Raw genomic sequence first — 23627 nt, 5'->3', positions numbered from 1 at the left:
TTTTTTTTTTTTTTTAAAAACAACTTTCTATTGACCTAAGAAATGACAAAGGGTAAACAGTGGTTGGACATGACAGTCTTTCCCACCCTCCTCTGCAATACTTATTAAAACACACACAGAGTGAAAACCTTTCTTCGTATTCCAATTTAATATCCTGGACCACCATTGGAACTTGGACCATATTTTGCTTCTCAGAAGCCACCAGATGATTTCTGAGGTCCTTTGCATTTGTAAGCCTAAAATTTTGTGGTGATCGAGTAGCCAAAATTTCACAATGCATAGTGACAGTCCTGATCTCTCCATTGCGCCATCTATCCAAGTTAACACTTGTTGAGTACCTAGCATGAGTCTCTTACACGGGACAACTGGAAGACCCCACTTCCTCAGTGGAGTTAGGGGGAGAATAGAAGAAAAAATCGTTTGAGTGTGTGTGGTAAGTGCTACAGCTCAAGTAAGCGCCACGCACACTGTGGAAGGGCGGTTTCCGGAGATGGGGTGGAGAGAAGGTGAGTGGGCATTTCAACCAGAGGCAGCTGCTGGCTACCCGACTTTGATCACTTTGCTTCGGAGCAGAAGCGGCGGTCAACCTCAGCCTCCCTTAGCAACCAGAGCACACTGCCCAGAAAGACTTCTACTGGCCTCACGGAGTTTGATGGGCAGCTCTACCATGCAATCCCAGCTCTTGGCCCTGGTTTCCGCGCTTACTCACAGAAGGGCTCCTAGGTTTTATGGCCCTCCTCTAGTGCCCCGCCCAAAGCCAGGTGGCTTGCGGCGCATGCGTGGGTAGCTGGTTGTGTGCTGGGCCAGCGCGGAGCCGAAGCGGCCATGGTGAAGTGCCTGGGCTCGGTCGAAACCGCTGTGTCGGCTCCTCGCCTAGTAGCTGTCGCCACAGAGCGGCCGTCTGTTGTCTTTCTCCGCGGCGAAGGTGCAGAGCTGCTCCGGCTCGGGCCCGCGGGGGAGCCCCGGGAGCCGCACGGTGAGAGGGCAACTTAGTTGATGGAGTTGGGGGAAGTTTTGTGGTTTGAGGAGGGGTCTGGGCGAAGAGCTCGGAGCGCAGGCCCCTCCCCCTGCGGCAGTTCCTCGGGGGCGGGGGCGGGGGCCGGCCGGAGGCGCGTGGGCGGGGATGAATGGGCGGCGGGCAGCTGCCGCTGCGCCTGGGTGGGGGGCGCTGGCACCTCTCCCCACCGCGGTTGCTCTGATGGCGCCTGCGCCCCCCGCGAGGCTTTGGACCCTCGCCCGGGGCTCCGCGCCACGGGGGCCGTCCTTCTCCTCCCAGGCGGGCAACCGCTCCTTGGGTCTCGCCTGTTGGGCGGAGTGCGCTGCCTTGAACAAGTGCTGCGAGCGCTAGGGAGCGGCTCCCCCGGGCCGGTGCTGACTGTAAACACTTCGGCCGCGACCGCCTGGGGGGGGGGGGGGCTTTTCTGCGCCTTCTCCGGGGGCGCGGCCCTACTGACCCGTGCGTCTTCTCCGGACACCAGAGGTCAGGGGGGACCGGTGCGGTCCACACGCGCTCCGGGAACCGTGCATTCAGCTCGCCTTGCCACAGAGCTCAAGTGCAGCTACACTTTGAGACCAAAAGAAACAGTTTTTTTTTTTTTTTTTTTTTTTTTTTTGGTAAATATGGCTCAGGGACACTTAAAAAATTTTTTTTGTTGTTTGCTAAGCCAACCAGTAAGGAGTTTTAAAAACTCATGGGGAAATTTTTTTTTTTCCATTAAGAAAGAGTAGACACGTTTTTTTAAAAAATAATTAACAGAATAGTTCCGATGTATTGTTTCTAGATCCTACTGTGTACTCAGAAATGCACAAAGTTGGATTGTGCAATATTTTGGTGTTCGTTCTTTGCTCTTGTACTCAGTAATGAAGTTATTTTGAGAGTTTATTGCCTCAGGCAAATATGTAGTGCTTAGCATTGGACCTTCTTTGGTTACTACCCCCACTCCGTTTTATTTTCAGAAGAAGCAGTTTATTCAGTTTTTATAAGCCATTGGACTGTCCAGATCAGGATAAATAATGCAGTGCTTGAAAGGTCATTATTTGCAAATTTGTGAAGGAGTTATGATCATATGAGATAAATCAGTGTTACTGTTCTTGCCCTCTGTAATGGTCTCTTGGGGATTTGTGGACTGCATTAATTACAAGCCTTGTTAAGCTTTGGTTGTACCATTCCACTGCATTCGGTTTGTTGGGCTTAGGATATGAGAATAATTCTGTTTAAATTCCCCAGATGGAACTAGCTTACATGTCTGTCATTCATAGTGGAACAAATTGACCAAAGTATCATTTAACGTTAATTTCAGTTGTATCCCTTTGCCATTTGCTAAATTAAAGAAATTTGGGAAATACTGAGTGTAATGCTTTGTTTTGATTTCTCATGCTAGTGAGTAATCTGGAGAAGTGATTTTGGGTGTTTCTGATTTGGTTGGCCTCCTTGTGCTTGAAAACCAACTTTCTTCACTTGATGAAGCTGAAGGAAAACATTTCTTAAGGCATAGGGATGGAGGAATCACAGTGTTTGTCTTGGGCTTCCTTTCCTGTTTCTGTGGTTTGTGTGTGTGTGTGTGTGTGTGTGTGAGAGAGAGAGAGAGAGAGAGAGAGAGAGAGTGATTGTGGGGTGGAAGGGAGGGAGGGTGACAGAGGTTGGAAGGAGTTGTCAGGGAGGGACATAATGTAAACAAATACTACTTAAAATGTAGTGTGACAGGTACACCAGTTGCTTTCCTTCTCTAGGCTGTGATAGCGTGTTGTACATACTTTTGTTATAGAATTTCTCACATTTCATTTATTTGCTGGACTAAACAGTAACTGTACTGGTAGTATAAATGGAATCCTCTGGTCTTTTAACTCCTTGAAGACAGTAATGGTCCTTACTTAGCTTTGTATCCTCTTTGCCCAAAAAGTGTTATACACAATGCAGGCATTCAGCATGTGTTTGAATTGGGTGAAATGCTTTTTACTAGCCAGTGGTAGTGAACAGAGGAGATAGCCATTGACTCTGAGGACTTGTCCAAAATGAGAGTTTACCTGTACATCTGTGATGAAATTTAGTTTTATTTAAAAAGGATTTCTCACCCTCCTTTTCATCTGTTGATTTCTTCTTGAATTGGGGTTCAGATCATGCACTATGGATTTAAAAAAAAAAAAAAGATTGCAATTTAGAAATCCTCCCCCCCAGTTGGTGAAAGGTTAAAATGTTAAAACTGCTGTACTAACCCATTCACAACTCCGCATGTTCCTCAGTTGTGACATTGGGAGATAGCACAATTTAGAAGGAAGTACACACACTTTGGAGGTAGGTAAATTTGTGTTCAAATCCTCCCATTTCCTTTGAATAGTTTTGTTCTTGAGCACCTTACTTTTCCTCTCAGCTTCAGTTTCCTGTTCTAAAAGGTGAAGTAGCATGCTTACAGTGTTCTTAGAAAGAAGTGAAACTGTGTTAGGTAGCTGTTTCCTGGTAGCCATAATGTTAATTTTGATGCATTTTTTACATAACTTACAAAAGCATTTTAAAAGTGATGCTTCTGTGTATGGTGGTTCAGCTGTTTCTTTGATAAAGAAGAAATCCTGAGACTTGAGTCTTATTTATACGCTTTTTTTTTAATATATATATATTGGGGATTGAACTCAGGGGCACTGTATATCCTCAACCCTTTTAATTTTTAATTTTGAGAGGATCATGCTAAGTTGCCCAGGCTGGCCTCAACCTTGGTGATCCTCCTGTCTCAGCCTCCTGAGTAGTGGGATTACAGATGTGCTGCCCCTGCACCCAGCTGTGCTTGCTCCTTCAAGGTTAATGTTTAGTGCATTCAAGTAGGTTTGATTTACTAGTTATTACTAATGAGGGCAGGTATCCAATTGAAAGCCCTGCTTCCCCTGTCAGGCTGTCTTTGGCGAGACTGGAGGAAGCAGTTGGTAGAAAGTTTGTTTTGTGAGCATGTCCTCAGATTTATAGTCTTTCACTTCACTTTTGGGTTGAATGATACAGAATAAGTAGAAGATGAATAGGTCACCTATTTTTATCAGTCTTTGTTGGGAGGGTGGACTAGCAGATCTGTTCCTGAAATACTGTCATTTTTATGAATAGTTGTGTTGGGCAGTGGGGTACTTTCTTTTTTTCACCTCTTCAGAGCTGTGTTCAGTATCTGGGGAAGATGAATATTAGTGTGTTTATATGATGTGGATATTGGGGTGGGAGAGAAGGAATAGGTGTGAGGTATTTACCGTTTATGTCACTCAGTAGGCTCTTTTATGGAAATTAATGTTTTTGAATTTGTACTTTCTGATCATATCATAAGCTCATTCTTTTCCATAGTATTAGCCTGTTACTCAAAATAACCAGTTATTCTTAAATGGTTAGGAATTAATTAAATATGACATTCTATAACAATTGGTGTTTTTAACTAAAACATCATATTACGAAAAGTCAGTAAGAGTTAAGAGTTTTACAGACTGAAGATGGTTCTCTGATGGTGATCTCTAGTAAAAGCATGTGATATGGAATCACAGGATCTGACTTCACATCCAGAGTTCACCATTATTTGCTGTGTGATCTTGAGCAAGCTGCTTTATCTGCCTTAGGCTTAGTATTCTTGCTTATAAAGTGAAAAATTAACATTATCCTTATCCTGTTTATTATATACTACTCTTGTGAGAAACACGTGAAATAAATCACTATACAAATGCCGTGTAGTGGTGTAATTTCATTGGTTAGCTACTGCTTTCAATAAAACTGAAATCCTAGTCTAAAAAGCGAAAACATCCAACTTTATTGTTTGTTCTTTAAAGAAGGTAATTAAAATAGTACAACATTTTTATTGCCATTCTTTTTGCTTGGGAAACTGATATTTTTCTTTGCACTTTTGGGTCTTCTTATGTTTCCGTTTATGACATTTGTTGTGGAATATTTTCTAAAATAAATTTCAGTTCACAGTGCTTGCTGTTAGACCCAAATTACTGTGGACTTCAGGAACTGACATTGGATGCCAGTGCTTGAAGTCAGGTGAAACCGCAACAAACAGTGAACAAAGAATGTCAGAATATTTCAGAAGACTACAAAAGAAGCTAGTCTGATTTTTACTATCATTTTCATACTTAAGATTTAAAAAACTTTGTAAGTCAGGGGAGTGTGCCTCTTATGTGCCAGATGTTATACTGAATCTTACCTTTATTTCTTATATAATTCTTAAATCTATGAGGCAGGAATTATTAATCTATTTTAGGATGAGGAAATAACTCTAAAGTGACTTGGCAGTGACCATATAGGTAGTAGACCATGGTGCTGAAATTTGAATTCTGGCTCAAAAGGCCATTACATCATTGATAACTATCATCTGGAACATCTGTACATTTGAAAAACAAGTCAAATTTATAGAAGCATTATGAATTTATGATAAATTTATGATATGTCACCCATTTTTAAAAAAATAATTTTAGTTGTAGGTGGACACAATACCTTTATTTAATTTATTTATAAGTGGTGCTGAGGATTGAACCCAGTGCCTATGTGTGCTAGGCAAGAGCTCTACCACTGAGTTACAACCCCAGCCCAGTGCACCTGTTTTAAGTATACAGAATTTAGTGAATTTTGAAAAGGTATCCGTGCTTATAACTTAACAAGCACTATCAAGATATAGAACATTTCTGTCATTTGTGATGTGCTGCTTTCCAGCAGTCCCTTCAACTCTTACCCATTGTCTACCTCACCATAGACAACAACTAGGGTACTCTCTTTTCTGTCATTGTAGTTCAGTTTTGTCTTGTCAAGTCTGGCCTGCTGCCTGCTTTTGTAAATAGGGTGTTCTTGGGAAAGCCATGCTCTTTTGTTTACATATTGTCTTTGACTTCTTTGGTGCTACAGTGGCATCCTAGAGTAGTTAACACAGAGACCCTGTGATCCTCAAAGGCAAATATATTTATGGTGGGGCCTTCTATAGAAAAAAATTTGCTGATCCTTGTTCTGTATAACCAAATGCAGTTATTTGCATCTAAGAAGTTTAATAATAATTCTGTACTATTATTCATACATATTCAGCTTTTTCTTTTTGTCTCCTAAATGTCTTTTATAGTTGATTTAAAACAATTTTATTTGAACCAGGGTAAAATCAAAGTTCTCTCAGTACATGTTTATGTTTCTCTTGTCTTTTGTCATTCTTTTTTACATGTATAGATTGCATTTATTAAAATTCACCCATTTTAATGTGTAATGTTCTCTGAGTTTTGACAAATGTACCCATTCATATAGCTACTCCTTGAAAAAAAAAAAAAAAACAGTCAGTTCCTTCATCGCCCCCAAATTCTTCTGTGTGTGTGTGTGTGTGTGTGTGTGTGTGTGTGTATGTGTGGTGCTGGGGAATGAACCCATGGCCTTCTGTATGCAAGGCAAGCACTCTACCAACTGAGCTATAGCCCCAGCCCTCTTCTGAATCCTGTTGTAGTCAACCCATTCTTCACCCCCAGACCTTGGAAACTCCTGATTTGTTTTCTGTCTCCAAGTCTTTTTGCCTTTTCAAAAATAACATATAAATGGAATTATACAGAATGTAGCCTTATTTTTAAAAATTTTCCCAATGACTAATGATTGTATCTTTTCATATGATTATTTGCCATTCTTTGGTGATGTTTCCATTTAAAATTGGCCATTAAAAATCCCAGCAGCTCAGAAGGCTGTAAGCATCTGCAGTTCTTAGCCAGCCTTAGCAACAATGAGGCACTAAGTGACTCATTGAGATCCTGTGTCTAAATAAAATACAAAATAGGGCTGGGGATGTGGCTCAGTGGTTGAGTATCCCTGAGTTCAATCTCAGTAACTCTCCCCCCCAATATATTATGATTTGCAGATTTTCTCCTATGATGCTTGTTTTTTTATCCTTTTTAAATGTTAATTGTATTTTTTATACCTTTATATTATTTATTTGTATATGATGCTGAGGATTGAATCCAGTGCCTCATACATGGTAGGCAAGTACTCTACCACTGATCTACAACTGTAGCCTTAATGTCATTTAAGGAGAAGAATATCTTAATTGTACAATGTTTTTTTTTTCATGGAGCATTCTTTTGGTGTAGTATCAGAAATCTTTGCTAACTTTATAGCACAAAAATTTCCCCGTATTTTCTCTAAGGAGCTTTATAATTTCAAATTTTACATTTTGTTTTATAAACTTTGAAACTACTTTGGTGGTGGTTTGACCAACTTTGAGTTAATTTCCCTAAGTGATTCATGCTATGAGTGTTTTTTTGTTTTGTTTTTGTTTTTGTTCTTTTTTTTTTGTATGTGGATCTTCTAGCAATGAGTGGTGAAAAGACTGTCCTTTCTTCAATGAATTACCTTTGTACCTTTGTTGAAATTTGGCCATATATGTATTGGTCTGTTTCTGAATTCTCTATTCTGTTCTATTGATCTGTGTTTTATTTCTCCATTACCATTGTTGATTACTGTAGTTTATAATCCCTCATGATAAAACTATTATTTGTGTGTAAACCCCCGCCTTGCCTTTTTGGCAGTGGTACTGGTGATAGAACCCAGGGGCTCATGTATGCTGGGCAAGCATTCTGTCACTGAGCTACATCCCGATACCACTAAAGCTCTATGGTAAGTCTTGAAATCGGGTCTTGTGAGTTCTCCTATTGTGTTTATTTTTCAGAATTCCTCTGGCTGTGTATTGCTTTGCCTTTCCATACACTTTTTAGAATCATCTAGTTGATGTCTAAAATAATCCCTCTGGAATTTTTTGATTTTTTTCCCCTTTTCTTTTGTGGTGGTGAGGATGAAACCCCAGATCTCACACATGCTAGGTAAGTGCTCTACCACTAAGGTATATTCCCCAGCCCTGTGTTTGGGATTTTTGTTTGACATATTATTGAATCTGTAAATCATGGGAGAATTGACTTCTTTATGACTTTGAGCCATGAACATGGAATATCTGTTTATTTAGGCCATGTTTGATTTTTCACCACTGTTGTAGTTTTCAACAATTGGATCTTGCATATGTTTTATCAGCTTTATACGGTAATCCCTGCCTATCTGCAGTTTCCATGTATGTGATTTCAGTTACTGCTCTCAACAAGAAGGAAGAGTACAGTAGAATAAGATATTTTGAGAGAGAAAAGAGAGAGGAAGACCACACTCTTAATTTTATTATAGGAAATTGTTATAATTGTTCTATTTTATTGTTTCTTTATCAGTTTCTTATTATGTCTTATTTACAAATTAAACTTTATTACATGTATATATGCGTAGGAAAAAATAGTATATATAAGGTTTGGTATTTTTAATGGTTTCTTAGGATTCTGCAAATAAGGGAGCCCTACTGTATCAGAGTTAGTAGGAATTCACATTCTGAAAACTTGTCTGATCATGATAAAAATATTATTATGAAATCTATTGTACATTTCCTATTTCTAAAGGTGTTGATAATAGTCAATAGATAATGACATTTTTAATGTGATGCCAAGGGTATTATTTGTGTGTACTTCACATACATAGATACACAAAAGATTCTGGAAAGAGGTTATTGCAAAATGTTTAGTCACTCTTGAGGAGTGAGATGGTATAGAGTAATTTTTGATTTTCTGATTTCCTGCAGTGTATGTATTTGTCTTTACTCTTATTTTTCATGAAGGAAGTTAATACTTTTGGAGGGTCTGCTCAGTTGGTGAGTTTCTGGGGTGATGGGCTTCAATTGTTTGCTGTGCTAACATTACTTGTTACCATTGACTCTGTTTTTTTAAAAAAATTGAGTCCTTAATCATAGAGGGCAATCAAGTAAGAGGGAATGGGTGGTTTTGATATGAATCCATACTGGCTTCTTGGAATACTGTTAGCCAGTACTCTTCCTATAAGGCTAGTTGTGGCACCATGTTGTTCACATCAGAGAAATTGAGCAGAGTGTAGAGTTTTTGTTTTGTTTTAAATCTGAATTTTATCAGGGTTTTTTTTTTTTGTTTTTGTTTTTGTACTGGAGATTGAACCCAACTACATCCCCAGCTTTTTTTTTTTTTTTGTTTGTTTGTTTGTTTGAGACAGGGTCTCACTAAATTGCTTAATGGCCTGGCTAGGTTGCTGAGGCAGGCTTTGCACTTGTGATACTTCTGCCTCAGCCTCCCTAGTCATTGGGATTACAGGTGTAATTGAAAGTACTCTTTTTCATAGGTGGTGGCTGTGTTAAAGATGGTGGATATGTCAGGAGCGTTTTGTAAATTTGACATTTTCTTTAATATCATGAATCACTTCTGAAAGCACTTAGAATGATTTGGTCTTGCTAGTTGAATTCTGTTGGTCTACAGTGGGTGTGTTTTTGGAGTCAGAGAAAGGAAGTCCATTGTGACCTTGTGTGAAAATAATTTGTTACCTTTGGCAAGCTGAGAGAGATGGTTTTTTGCATCTCAATAAGAGGTTGAACTCAGAATAGAGTTTACAGTTGTGGAGTTATTTAGGGAAAAATGGTGGCAACAAGAGTTTAGAAGTAGAGTTCTTTTGTTTTATTCTCCCTGTGGTACTGGGGATTGAACTCAGGGCCTTGAGTATGGTAGTCAAGTATTCTTATTACTGAGCTACATTTTGAACCCTTTTTATTTTATTTTTGAGATGGGATCTTGCTAAGTTGTTCTGGCTGGTCTTGAAATTGTGAACCTTCTACCCCAACCTCCTGAGTTCCCAGGCATGCACCATCATGCCTTGGTGAGAGAAGTAGTATTCTTAGTGTTTATTTGGTCACAGGAAACCTTGGGGCCGGGCTAATGTGCTTTCTCTCTTTGAGGATTAAAGGCATATATTGGTCAGTGGCAAACTACACCTTTCCTCTAGGACTTTGTGACTATATATACATAGTCTATCTAGTTTTATGCCATAAGTCACATTTTTTCACAGTGATATAATTAAATCCAAAGTAGCCAGCTTAAAATTCCAGCTTGTTTGTGTTGTAAATAGAAAATCACTATGGTCTGCTTTAAAAATTTTCCTAGAATTCTTAGAAACCTACTAGGCTTTCAGGTTTCTGCCTTGAAAACCAGAAACTTGCCAGTAGAATTATATTTTCTCTCATATGCAGGAGCTTTGAGGGTGGAAATTAATAATTAACATTTGCATATTTGTTCACATCTTTAAAGTGTTTTACAAATATTTAATTAGGTCATTTTTAACCTTTATTAGAAGTTGAAAATCCAGATTTTGTAGGTTCATTGTGGGAGTACAGAAGTGTTAGGTGGGGAGTCTTAAGTGAGAAAAATGCAGGTGTTAAATAGACCTTTAGTTTTTGGCCCAGCTTAGTTCATATCAAGCATGTTTTGGGCTGTATATCTTCTTCTTAATGTGAGGGAGTAGAATTATGTGGATTGAAAAAAAAAAGACAACGGGTGGAATGGTTGGGAAAAGGCATGGGTGATTCAAAGACTTGTAATGCAGCTTTCTCTTCCTTAGTCCCTTAAATGTGAATTGACCCCGTTCATTCCTATGAGCATTTTTAAAATGGCAGGATGTGATTGGAACTGACCCCAGGCACTTGGATAGAGCTGTTATGCATGCAAATTGCTAGAGAAAATTCTTTTTCTTTTTAATTCTGGGTTAGGAGATAATGACTATTGGATACCTTGCTGCTTTCCTCCTCATCATTTGTTACCTGATTCCATCATCTCCTTTGCTACTCCAAGTAAAAATGAATTTTCCTGCAGGATTGTATAGTTGAAAGGAGACTCTAGTTTTCAGTTCTGCTGTGGTTCTGTCACATAACTAGCTGTGTGACCTGGAGTAGGCCCCTGCTTTTCTTCTGCTTTGAGTTCTTTTGTTCTGTGAAACCATTTTTGTTGATGACTTATTTTTTCTTGAGCGCTAGAGGGGTGGCCAGAGGAAGATAGAAAATTTAAGCTCTTGGACATGAAATGTGGCAGAGGATATTTTCATATCAGTGAGTATTGTTTGGAATAATTACTTGATTTTTCTTACTGTTGTCAACCACATTATTATATTATACTTTAAACATCGTTCCCCCCCGCCCCATGTAGTGCAACAAATAGGACCATTTGAGAAATGTTGTATCTGGGTGATTTCCTAAGACAGGACATCTTTTTCATCATTGCTTATACTCACAGGGACCTGTTTTTAAATCTTTAGATGACCTTGCAAGAGAAACCTAAGTATGTGAAGGCAAAAAGAAAATTCTTAGAGCTTTGCATGTATGTTTAATTGAATTCTTAGAGTTTTGCATGAATATTTAATTAAAACAATTTTTTAAAATCATGAATGAGAATCTGTTCTTTTAATGGGGCTAGAAAAGAATGGCCCTGAACTTTTTCCTCTATCAGATGGCGTTTTTTCAAAGTCTCTTTCCTCCTTTTCCTTTCCTTCTGCCCTTAAAATCTGAAAATTTAAAACATGAGTTGCTTGTGGCTGGAGAATCTCTTTTTAACATTAAATACACCCAAGTTTAAGCTATTCATTCTTTCTGTTCTTCCACTAAGATTTGTGGAAGGAATGTTGTACAGCTGGACCTTGAATAATACTGTATATGATCTTTGCATAATTGAGATTGGCTTAGTTAAATGTTTTAAGTCACCCTAGAATGTCTGAAGAGAACATTTACTTACCTTTTTGAAAAATGGGACTTTTTTTGAAACTTTTTTTTGGGGGGTCAGGATAAATTATGTATATAAATTAGACAAGATAGAAGTTTTCTTTTGGAGACTTATCTGGTTATATCAGTATTTTAAGCTACAGAAATGAATTTTTAAAGATACCATGCTAGAATAAATGATTGTTTTTCCTATTTAAAATAGGGATTTGAGATGTACTGTTTTCACTCACTTCTTTATTTAATCCTTTATTGTCTTTGCCCACTGTTTTATTTCCTTTCTCACAAGTTAATGTGGTAGGATTTATTTGTCAGATTAACTGAGTAGATTGGGTAAGGCAATACCACATGTCTGAATTTCTTCCTAGATTATAACCTCCATGGAGGCAGATTTTTCTCTGCTTTAGTCATCACTCAGTCCTTAGCATGGTACATAATAGTTGCTATTCAGGAAATATTTGGATTGATGGAAGGATGAATAAAATTTTGTCAAAACTATATATGTATTATTTAACTTAAAATATATCCTGTTGTAAACAAATGAACACATTTTAATTTTTCTTTCCTTAGCATCAGGTTTAGTTTGATTTTATGAGTTTAAATTAATTCCTTTTTCAGGGAAGAGAAGACACATGTTAAATGAAAGATTGATCATTGTTACCTAAGTCTGGAGGCAAAATTTGTACAAGTGTTGCCTGACTTTTGTGTTTGGTCACTGTAGTACTCTATCACTTTACAATGTAAACCTGTTCAACTTTATCATTGGCCTTTAGTTGGTTGGCCTGAAATGTAGGTGTAGCATGTCTGCCTAATTTATTTAAAAATATTTACAATTTCAAAACATTCAAAATGGAACAGTAGAATTGATCCCTCTATACTCATTACCCAGATTCTAGAGAATTAAGAAGATTTTGCTATTTTTTTTAAAAAAAATATTTATTTTTTAGTTGTAGTTGGATGCAATACTTTTATTTTATTTCTATATATGTGGTGCTGAGGATTGAGTGCAGGGCTTGCACCTGCTAGGCCAGAACTTCAATGCTGAGCCACAACCCTAGCCTGATTTTGCTATTCTTTGCGTGCATCATTTTTAAAATGTCAGCTTTATTATGATAAAATCTGTCTGATACCATCAAATTCACCCTTGCTTCATTTTAATTATGTTCATCTAAGTTATCTTTAAAGTTATCATTTCCTTAATGGTGATTTTTAAATGTTATTTTTATTCTAATGTATAATACTATAAACTGTGAAATGTTTCTGTAAAACATGGCAGGATATGTTTCCAGGATACCAGTGAGACAACTTTAACTCAAAGCAAATGAGTGCTGAGTAGCCTATTTTTCTTTCAACAGCATAATTACAGAAATAGGACCATAAACCTTCTATTAAGCACTTTTATATGAAATCTGAGGTTTCTGTTAAATTAGACATGGAAAATTAAACAAAGCTGCACAAATTACTGATCTGTGCAATTTTTGAGTTCTCCCTTATGTTAAGACTTTTTTCTTTTTTCTTTTGGAAGACCTTTAAATACCAGCACAAGAATGTTATGATTTATACAAAATTATTTTTGGTTTCTTGTCAGTTTTTTTCACCTCCCCCCATAGAATTTAGTGACCTTTTTTTCCCCTCTAGAATTTGTTTTTCTTCTTAAAATGCATTCCTACTTACTTTGAATTTTGTGAAGAAAATACTTTTTTTTTTGAGGCAGTGAATGCCTTAATAAATTTTGTAGTTTTTAATCATTCATTGGGCAGTGTATATAAAATTGTTGAATTTCCCCCCCCATGCTTTTAAATTCAGATCAGCATCTTAACAGCATTTATTTGAAGCCCAAGAACAATTGATAACACTGTTTTTTCATGGCTCCTGTTTGTATATATTGTATTGTAAATTCATGAATTCTCTGAAATACCACACTCCCTACCTCCCCAACCCACTGTGGTAAAATATTGTTTTGGCTGTTTGGCCAAAAGTGCTTGTGGCAATCTAGAGACTACTGCTTCAATCGTTAGGTCTCAGGATATGTGTCCTTAAATGGAGAAACTTCTTTCCTAAAACCAAATAAAAATAATGTGTCCTCTGTGAGATGCCTCAGGACCCAAGTACTAAATTCAGAAGAAAAATGTTATTTATTCTATTCCTTCAGCCTTGATGCCTACAGAAATGTGCAGGGAAAAGTTCATTTATTGAGAATACTATTGATCTGGGTATTTTATGTATATCAGTTCTGATCTGTATAAGCAAGATAGTTTTAGGATTGTTCCGGAATTGAGGCTCAGGGAGGTTAATTAATTTTGGATGTACTTCATTCAGCATGTTACTGAAGGCCTGTTGTGTATCAGGCACACTGCTAGATGCCAAGAATTGAGGAGTGAATAAAGATGAGGTCACTGCCCTTAAAAGTGCTCATGATTTTTCATTAAGATATGATAAAAACAATAATAATGGTAATAATTGCCATCATTTATTATTGCTTTTCATATGCCAAGCTTAGTACTAAGTGCTCTGCAAACCATATTTTAATCCTCACAACCCTTTTAAGAGGTACTATCTATTATTAATCATATTTTATGAATGAGGAGACTGAGGCTCAGATTACATAAATTGCTGAGGAATACACAGAATGTTGGCAGAGTTGGGTGTTGAACATGAGTCTGTGATTTTAGAGCCCAGACTCTCTGCAATGCCTCATTCTAGCAAGAGTTGAAATAGTTATGCAAGGGGGACATCCATTGTGAGTTATGATTTTGGCAGGACTTTATGTAACTTTGACTTTGCTAGTAGGTTTATTTTTATAGTTAACTTTCTACTTTATAATCTCATATGCTAGGGGTCATCAGATAGTTCTTATGCTTCACAAGAAAACATTTTAAAGAAGTCGTATTTTTTTTAAAGTAGTAATATTCAGGCCCTCTAGAAAGTCAGAAATTATACATTGCCGCAGGATGGCTCCCAGCAATACATCACACAAAAAAGTACACATATAAGTAGTTGACATTACTCAAAGAAATTATTTTAGATATAATTTGCTGTTTTTCTTTCCAAACTTGAAAATTTGTAGAGTGTGTGTGTGTGTGTGTGTGTGTGTGTGTGTATACCTGTGTACATAAATACAATCCATGTGTGACATATATACTCAAGTGTAAACAGATTACAAAACATTTCATGAATATAGCTTTATATTCTATCAAGTAACTGATGTATTTTTAAATGGCTATATAATGTTTCATTATATGAATTTAGATTTATCCTCATTCACTAAATATCCTATTTGAATATTTAGGTTATATCCCCCCCGTCTTGCCTAATTTTTCCCCTCTTCCTTTTTGCTAAGGTAAACCTTGCTGTGATGAATCACTGTGTTATTGAGCCCTTCATCACTGTAAGCAAAATTCCTGATAAGAACAGCTTAGAGGAAGACAAATTTACTTTGGGCTCATGGTTTCAGAGATTCAGTTCTTGGTCAGGTGATACCAGTGTTATGGGCCTGAGGTAAGGCAGAGCACCATGGTTGGGAAGGGTATGGTGGAGAAAAGCTGCTTAGCTCAGGGTACTTGGGAAGTAAAAAGAGAGAGAGGCTGAGAGGATCCAGGGACAAGATATAATCTGTAAGGGCATGCCCCCACTGACCTGTTTCCTCTAGCCAAGCCCTGCCTGCCTACATTTACCATCTGGTAGTCCATTCAGATTATTAATCAATTAAATGAATTACAATCTACTGATGAGGAAACAGCTCATAATCATTTCACTTCTAAACTACTGCTTTGCCTAACATGAACTTTTCAGGGTGGACCTTGTGTTCAAACCATAACCAACTTATACATGTATTTTTGAATACTTGTTTACCTTTTTCTCACAGAAATGGAATTGCTAGTGCAAATTATTTCAACAACTGTTCAATGATAATGTCAAGTTGACTACAGAAAACTTACAATCTTTAGACTCCCACTGACAGAACATGAGTGCCTACTTACCATTTTTTTTTGCTTTTTTTAAAACAATTTTTTCATAACATGTAGAAAGCAAGTTTTTAAAGTTTTAAGTGTCATGATAGAAATACTATTAGAATACTGGATTCTTGACAACCAATAATAAATCAAAGAACTTTGTATTTCTAAAGAATAGCTTCAGTGAGGCCCTAAGCACTGAAAACTAATCTAAGATCAGTTCTCAATATTAAAAGACACATGAAGGCAACTTTCAAATAAAAGGAGTGACTGATATGTTCTTTTGGATACTTCCTGCGGGTCCAGAGTAACTCTTATCAGTGAGACAGGGAAGTATTTGAGATAAGATTTGTAGAAATGATAGGAAGTAAGGTACCCTTTTCTTTTTTTTTTATTGGTTATTCAAAACATTACAAAGATTGCAGAATCACATCAGTTACACATGCACATTTTTACATAATGCCATAATAGTAACTGTTGTATTCTGCTACCTTTCCTATCCTCTACTATCCTCCCTCCCCTCGCATCTTCTCTCTCTACCCCATCTACTGTAATTCATTTCTCTCCTTATTTTTTTTCCCATTCCCCTCACAACTTCTTATATATAATTTTATATAACAATGAGGTTCTCCTTCCATTTCCATGCAATTTCCCTTTTCTCTCCCTTTCCCTCCCACCTCATGACTCTGTTTAATGTTAATCTTTTCCTCCTGCTCTTCCTCCCTGCTCTGTTCTTAGTTGCTCTCATTATATCAAAGAAGACATTTGGCATTTGTTTTTTAGGGATTGGCTAGCTTCACTTAGCATAATCTGCTCTAATGCCATCCATTTCCCTGCAAATTCCATGATTTTGTCATTTTTTAGTGCTGCGTAGTACTCCATTGTGTATCAATGCCACATTTTTTTTATCCATTCATCTATTGAGGGGCATCGGGGTTGGTTCCACAGTCTAGCTATTGTGAATTGTGCTGCTATGAACATCGATGTAGCAGTATCTGTGTAGTACGCTCTTTTAAGGTCTTCAGGGAATAGTCCGAGAAGGGCAATAGCTGGGTCAAATGGTGGTTCCATTCCCAGCTTTCCCAGGAATCTCCATACTGCTTTCCATATTGGCCGCACCAATTTGCAGTCCCACCAGCAATGTACAAGAGTACCCTTTTCCCCACATCCTCGCCAGCACTTGTTGTTGTTTGACTTCATAATGGCTGCCAATCTTACTTGAGTGAGATGGTATCTTAGGGTGGTTTTGATTTGCATTTCTCTGACTGCTAGAGATGGTGAGCATTTTTTCATGTACTTGTTGATTGATTGTATGTCCTCCTCTGAGAAGTGTCTGTTCATGTTTTTGGCCCATTTGTTGATTGGGTTATTTGTTGGTACCCTTTTAAAAAGGAGCTCTGAGAAGCCATCTGGGGCCATTCTGTTCTGTATCAAAATTTATAGAATTAATGTTAAATCTCATTTAGTTCTGAAAACATGACTGTACATAATCCACACATTGTACCTCAGGTCTCAGTTCATGTGTTGACATAGTTTAAATGATCAAGAAAATCAAATTAAACATTAGAACTGTGCTCTTGACTTTAGTGTAGCAAAACTTCTTTAATTTTTTATGAGCAAGGGTGAATTAATTGGTCTCAGTTATAACAGCAGTGATTTCCAACTAGATAACACTTGTCAAGATTTTTTTGTACTTTAGGTAGGAAGAGCCAGTTGCACAGGAGATTCTAAGTTGGGTGCATAAATCATCTACTGGCAATATAAATATATCAAAGGGTCTGTTCTTTTGGAAAATTTTAGGAGTTTTACCTGGCTGATCTTTAGCCTATTCCTGGTTATAAAGAACAAGCTGATTAATTATAATGTAATGGATAAATCTAGAAGCTGGGTGTGGTGGTGCACTCCTATAATCCCAATGGTTTGGAAGCTTGAGACAGGAGGATCACAAGTTCAAGGCCAGTTTCAGCAACTCAATGAGGCCCTAAGCAATGTAGTGAGACCCATTTCAAGATAAAAAAACAAAAAGGGCTGGGGATGTAGCTCAGTGGTAAGGTGCTTTTGTGTTAAATCTCCAGTAGGCGTCCGTGCCCCCACCCCAGGAAAACAAATTAAAGACTAGAAGTAGATGAACTGATCTATGCTGGCTCTAAAATTATGTTCTGGAATGTGTATATGGTTATTCACTTGTGGGAGGAGTTCTGTGGTCTCTTTGGAACTGCCTTTTTTTTTTTTTAAGTTTTATGTAGGATGGATACCTGATTCTTTTTTTTTAATATTTACATTTTTTTAGTTTTCGGCAGAGATGACATCTTTGTTTGTATGTGGTGCTGAGGATCGAACCTGGGCCGCACCCATGCCAGGGGAGCGCGCTACTGCGCTAAGGCTGGAGCCACATCCCCAGCCCTGATACCTGATTCTTGAACTATTCATGTTACCTAAATGTCTGGATGTTATTTTGTTTTTGTGGGAACCCTCTTTTATGTGAAATTTTGAGGACATCCTCTGCCAGCCTGAATTAATGGGAATTTTATAGGCTTCCCAAAGGGCATCTTTGTTGGAAATCTTTTGGGGTCAGGCTAACTTTAATTTTTTTTTCTGTTACAACTGCGTTATTTGAGCTTGAATGTCAGAAGTGTGCCATCTTGCTTTCTCAGTATTTCTTCCTCCTAGTAACTTGAGCTATAAATTGTTTACCAAAGAAGCTAGTCAATTTGTGTCAGAATTGTCTTGACAAAAGATAATGCATGAAGAAAATGGAGTAATAGCAAATAACAGGTCAGGCATTGAATAGAACCTTGTCTGCTAACATATCAAAGGATTCTTTGAGTCTTATTACTTTCTTTCCTGTCTTCTGGATGTGGATTAAACATGAAAGGTTTGGTAAATCAGTGCTAGGAGTTAAATGTTTCTCTGCACTTATTCTAGGACATCTGAAAATATTAATAGGGAACAAAATAATAAAAGAATGAGTGATGAGTGATGAAGAACAAAATAATAATATGTGAATAATAGAGTAATGTGAGGGTACTGATAAAAGATGCCAGATGACAGAGATGAGAAGGATAAATTCTGACACAGAGCATTCTGTAGCTGAAAAAAACTTGGTTGTCAGTGATCAGACACTGGATTAGGATTCAGCAGATTTGCGTTCTCAGCTTAGTTTGTTGCTAACTACCTTGCCTCAATTTTATTTTTATTTTTCGTGGTACTGGGGATTGAATCCAGGGATGCTCTACTACTGAGCTACATCCCCCAACTTAAATTTTTATTTTTATTTATTTTTTATAAATCCTAAAACTGGTTCTCACTAAATTGCTGAAGTTGGCTTGGAAATTCAGATTCTCTTAACTTAGCCTCTCAAAGTTGCTGGGATTACAGCTATTGGCATGTGCCACTGCACATGTTAAATTCTTTAGAGTTAGTGAATTAATTAGAAATTAGATTAATCTCAGAGACATGATACGTATATGGCTACATAGGAATTTTGTTGGAAACTTAGATGTCCCAAGCACAAATTTACTATGATGATACCTAATACAAAGAAATTGGGCATTTTGCTGGGCACAGTGGTGCTTGCCTGTAATTCCAGTGATTCAGGAGGCTGAAGCAGGAGGATTGCAAGTTCCAGGCCAGTCTCAGCAACTTAGTGAGTCTCTTATCTCAAAATAGAAATAAAAAGGGCTGGGAATGTAGCTTAGTGCTCGAGTGCCCCTAGGTTCAACTCCTTCCAGAATGAAAAAAAGAAGAAGAAGAAAAAAAAAAAAACAGACATTTTAGGGATTGACTTCTTTTGCCAGCCTGAGGTTTGATATAAGAGGCTCAGGATTTGATCCCTAAAATAGTCAAAAAGAAAGGAAAACAAGCATATTTTTCTTTAAAACATAATGATTTTTAAAAATAAAGTCAACATATGCTGGATTATTAGTGCTCTTCTGATTTCCTACTCTTATGCATGTGTGGTATCACATTTCTCAGCCTCTTTTAAGTTGGTGTGGCCATATTACTTGTTCTGTTCAAGGAAATGTAAGCAGAACTGAAGTGTTAGTTTTGGATAGAAGCATTTAACAGCTGATAGAAAAATCTTTCTCCGTTTCTTACTTGTGGGACCAGGACATACAAGTTGATTTGGAAGTATGGTATGAATAAAGGGGTTGGAACAATGAATTGGAACATGAAGGGCAGCGACCCTATGGAGTTGCCTTAGAACCACGTTGATCTTTATTATTATTTTTTTTTGGTACTGGGGATTGAACCCAGTGGCACTCTACCACTATCTACATCACCAGGCCCTTTTATTTTTAATTTGAGGCAGGGTCTCACTAAAGTTAAGGCTGAGTATGGCCTTAAACTTGAGATCCTTCTGTTTCAGCCTCCCAAGTAGCTGTGTATTGGTGTGTGCCACCACATCTGGCTTCATGTTGATCTTTGAGTGAGGAGTGAACTTAACAATGGTCAGCCTCTTATACTTTCTAATTGTTATAACCTAGCGTATCCTGATGTTACTATACACATCATCAGAAATTATTGATATAATAGATTTCTAAGGAGAAGTACTGACCAAGAATTAAAAAAATTACTTCAGAAGTGATTTTCTTTTCTTTGGATATCATCTGTTTTATGTTCTATCAGTTTATTCTTCCTGAGTCACAATTTTGGTTATATTACTGCTGTACATCAGCTTGTGCCTTTGTTTATTCAGACATTCCAAAAACACGTATTGATCATTTTGTGTGCCAGTGCTGCTTGACTCTAGGGACATATGGAATGTTCCTTTCTCTCAGTGGCTGATTCTGCCTTAGGTTTGGTTGTGAATCTTGGAGGATATTTCCTGTCTAAGACCTACTTTATTCTCATAATTGGAGATAATCTGTCTTTCTGACCTATCAAGCCTTTTTAGCACATTGCCTTGTATCCTGTGTTGTATATTTTTCTGTATGTTATTCCCTTTACTGGACTAGTGTCATACCTTTGTATCCCTAGTACTTGTAGCATGATTAGGGCTCTGAAGTGTTTACTGGGTGAATGGTTGTTAGATTGTGACCGTGTTGAAAGACCAGTAATTAATTATCTTAGTTATCTTTAATCTTCTTTTGCCTTTCTTGTTTGTATGTACTTCCTCCTACCTATTATTGTTTGTCAATTCATAGCACTTAGTGGGGCCTTATGTAGCAATGGATTATTTTTATTATTATTGTTGTTGTTATTGTTTTCATAAACTCTTATCTAGAATACTGTATCCTAGGCACACCCTTGATGTAAGGTCTGTTTTGTGTTTAACTATCTGTAGGGTTTCATAATGTAACTTATTTGATATGTCTGGGCTTATGAGGAACATATGGGTTTACAGTTTTAACCATTTCAGACTGTTTCGTCTTGGTATTTTGCTGTATCTATAATCATTTCCTGAAAGATGTGTGTCCTTTATTCAGTTTTGAACTGAGTGGTTTAAAAGACTTCTTGATTCTAGTCTCATTTGGCTGCTAGCTGACTTTATTAATTTTGCATGTGGACTTTATGTATCCTCAAAACAATTGGGTTAGACAAGAATCTGTTATTTACATCCTGATTTTACTGTGGACCCAAGTAAGTTATTTGAATTCTAGTTTAGTGTGGGTACACAAATTGGAGACAAGATTCTAGTACACAGGGAGTAGGGTGAAAAACAACTTTAGATTTATTGAGTGCTAAATATGTGCTAGATGCTGTTCATGTGCTTTATTCAGCATCTTTTGAAGGAAATTTTTAACTCATGTTTTAGTTAAGAAAATCTCAGGTGCAAAGAAACTAGGTTACTTATATAGCCAGGAAGGACAGGATCCAGAACTTTGGCTGAAGTTAGTCTCATTGCAAAGCCAAGGTGTTTTTTTTTTTTTTGGGGGGGGGTGGTGGTGTTGTTAGTTGCCAACATTTGCAGATTTTGCTAATAGCCTTTAGGTAATGAAGGATGGTGTACCTTGAAACCAGGACTATCTGTTGCGTATGCTACTATTGGTAGAATCCTTTTAAAATACAAAGGGGAGTGACTGGAAAAATAAGCTTGTTTTGAATCTTCCATTAAAACCATATGCTTCACATTAGTGCAGTAATTCCATTTGTTTATTATAAATGCATTTTGCATCCTCAGTGAAGGGATATTGGCTGACATTCCCATGGCAATATGTGATTTCATGATTGTGGGTGCAGGTCTTGCTTCTTTCTCTCAATTGCTTTTTGTAACCTTGAACTAACTAACCCTTTCGAAAAATGCCTTTTTAAAATATGACACATTGTAATTACATATAATAATGAGATTCATTGTATCAAATTGGTTTATGCACATAATTTGATTAATTTTATTCCCTAGTACCTTCCCTTACACTCTTTTCCTCCCTGCCCCTCATCCACTGATCTCCCTATTATTATTATTATTATTATTATTATTATTATTATTATTATCATTATTATTGTAATCAGTATATTCTAATTATATATATGTCAGACTCATTGTGGTGTATTTGTATATGGTATGTAACCCTTTTTGAGCTGCAGTTCTTTTGTATGTAAAATGAGAAAAAACAGTACCTACTTTATATAGCATATTCCTTGTTGCTAGGCACATATTTGTTTAGAAGCAATTGCATCTGTGGTGTTGGGGAAAAATTTTTTTTTCTCTAAGTATATAATATTGGAAGGTAGAAGAGATGCTATGCAGCAGATACTGACCTTTCCAGTCTGCATTCCTGTTGAGAAATAAATTAGTTACAATATTTGTGTGTTCCTGTTTTAGGAGACATGAATAGGTTAATATTTGTTTGCAATTTTGCTATTTTGTTAATTGTTTTAAGTGTAATTATATTTTACAATATTTCAAGTAAGCAGAGGGTAGATACTTTGAGGGAAAAATATGTGAGAATGGAGCTAGTTTGATGGTTTCTAGGGATAGATTTATTTTGTGATTCCATTTAGCAAACATTTGAAACACCTTATTATGGGCTAAATCCTGAAAGAACCAAAGGGGAGTAATGCACAGTCCCAGTTCACAGAGAACATATCTTTGGAGAAAATACTCTTTTATGTCTTGTGCAAAACAAAAAGAGTAAGTATTATGTCAGATTGTAAGTACAAGTAGAATAAGTTCATTGAAGAAAGTATTTGAACAGAATGTTCAAAGAAATTAAAAGGTAATTTTTGAATGTAGTCAGGGAGATAGAACTTTATGGTATAATGGTGACACAATATCAACTGTGTGGTATACAGAAATCAAAGGAACACAAATGAGGGATAAAGGATTGCACTGGATCTTAAAGTGTAAGTAGGGTTTTCCAGGCATAGGTTGAGGAGAGAAGGAATGGAAAGATAGCAATGCAGTGTGCACAAAGAAACAGACATTGCACACTGAAGCAATGCAGTGTGCACAAAGAAACAGACATCAAAAAGTTTAATGTGTGACAGCAGCGAGCAGTAACATGTATTTGATTTATTTAGTGTGGTTAGGGTATGGTCACAGGTCAAGCTGGGGTAGGTGGAAGTGTCTCATGTGTTTGTATAGAGAATTTAGGGCTTAGCCTCCTGAAGCAGAAGAGGGAGAGTGTAGTCTTTTGTTTTGGAGAATGTGGTCTGGGAGCAGTATGGATAGTGACTTAGTTGGGGAAGAAGGGAGCACTGCCTCTTAAGAGACAAGTTACAAGAGAGAATTACAATAGTCTGGGACAGAGATTGTGAAAGTAGTCCTGAAAGTAGTGAAGATAGAGGGGAGTTAACAGTTCTGCTGGATATTTGAAGGTCAAATGGATGAAAGTTGGTGAGTAGATGGTGGGAAGTAAGAGATGGTAGTAGTCCAGAACGATTGGAAGTTTCTCTGAAAGTTTGTTGGTTATGAATGATTGTGTAGCTGTGGGGCATGACTCATTCTGCCTTGGGGATGGCTAGCTAGGCTTTCTGGAAGAGGAAATGTTTGAGTTCAATTTAGATTGTCTCTTTTTCTAAGTGGTTCTTGGTTTTGCCTATAATCTATTTTAGAGTTTATTCAACTAGAAAACACTAACTGCTTAGTATGCCAGTAATGAATATTTAATATGTTTTTTACATTTTAATTGTGGCAAAATCTATACACTATAAAATCTGTTTTAAC

At 37.2% G+C, this 23627-nt stretch overlaps 1 protein-coding gene across 1 annotated transcript in view; it reads left to right on the top strand.

Annotated features, from left to right (window-relative positions):
• The first annotated feature begins 996 nt into the window (after positions 1–996).
• Positions 997–23627, top strand: part of LOC143389527 (A-kinase anchor protein 9-like) — a 91974-nt gene continuing 69343 nt past the window's right edge. Inside the window, 1 exon segment of the mRNA XM_076842529.1 lies at positions 997–1494. Coding sequence (XP_076698644.1) covers positions 997–1494 — 498 coding nt within the window.

The sequence above is a fragment of the Callospermophilus lateralis genome, unplaced genomic scaffold (genome assembly GCF_048772815.1).
Source record: "Callospermophilus lateralis isolate mCalLat2 unplaced genomic scaffold, mCalLat2.hap1 Scaffold_63, whole genome shotgun sequence".
Taxonomy (NCBI): domain Eukaryota; kingdom Metazoa; phylum Chordata; class Mammalia; order Rodentia; family Sciuridae; genus Callospermophilus; species Callospermophilus lateralis.
This window is presented reverse-complemented; position numbering and strand designations above follow the sequence as displayed.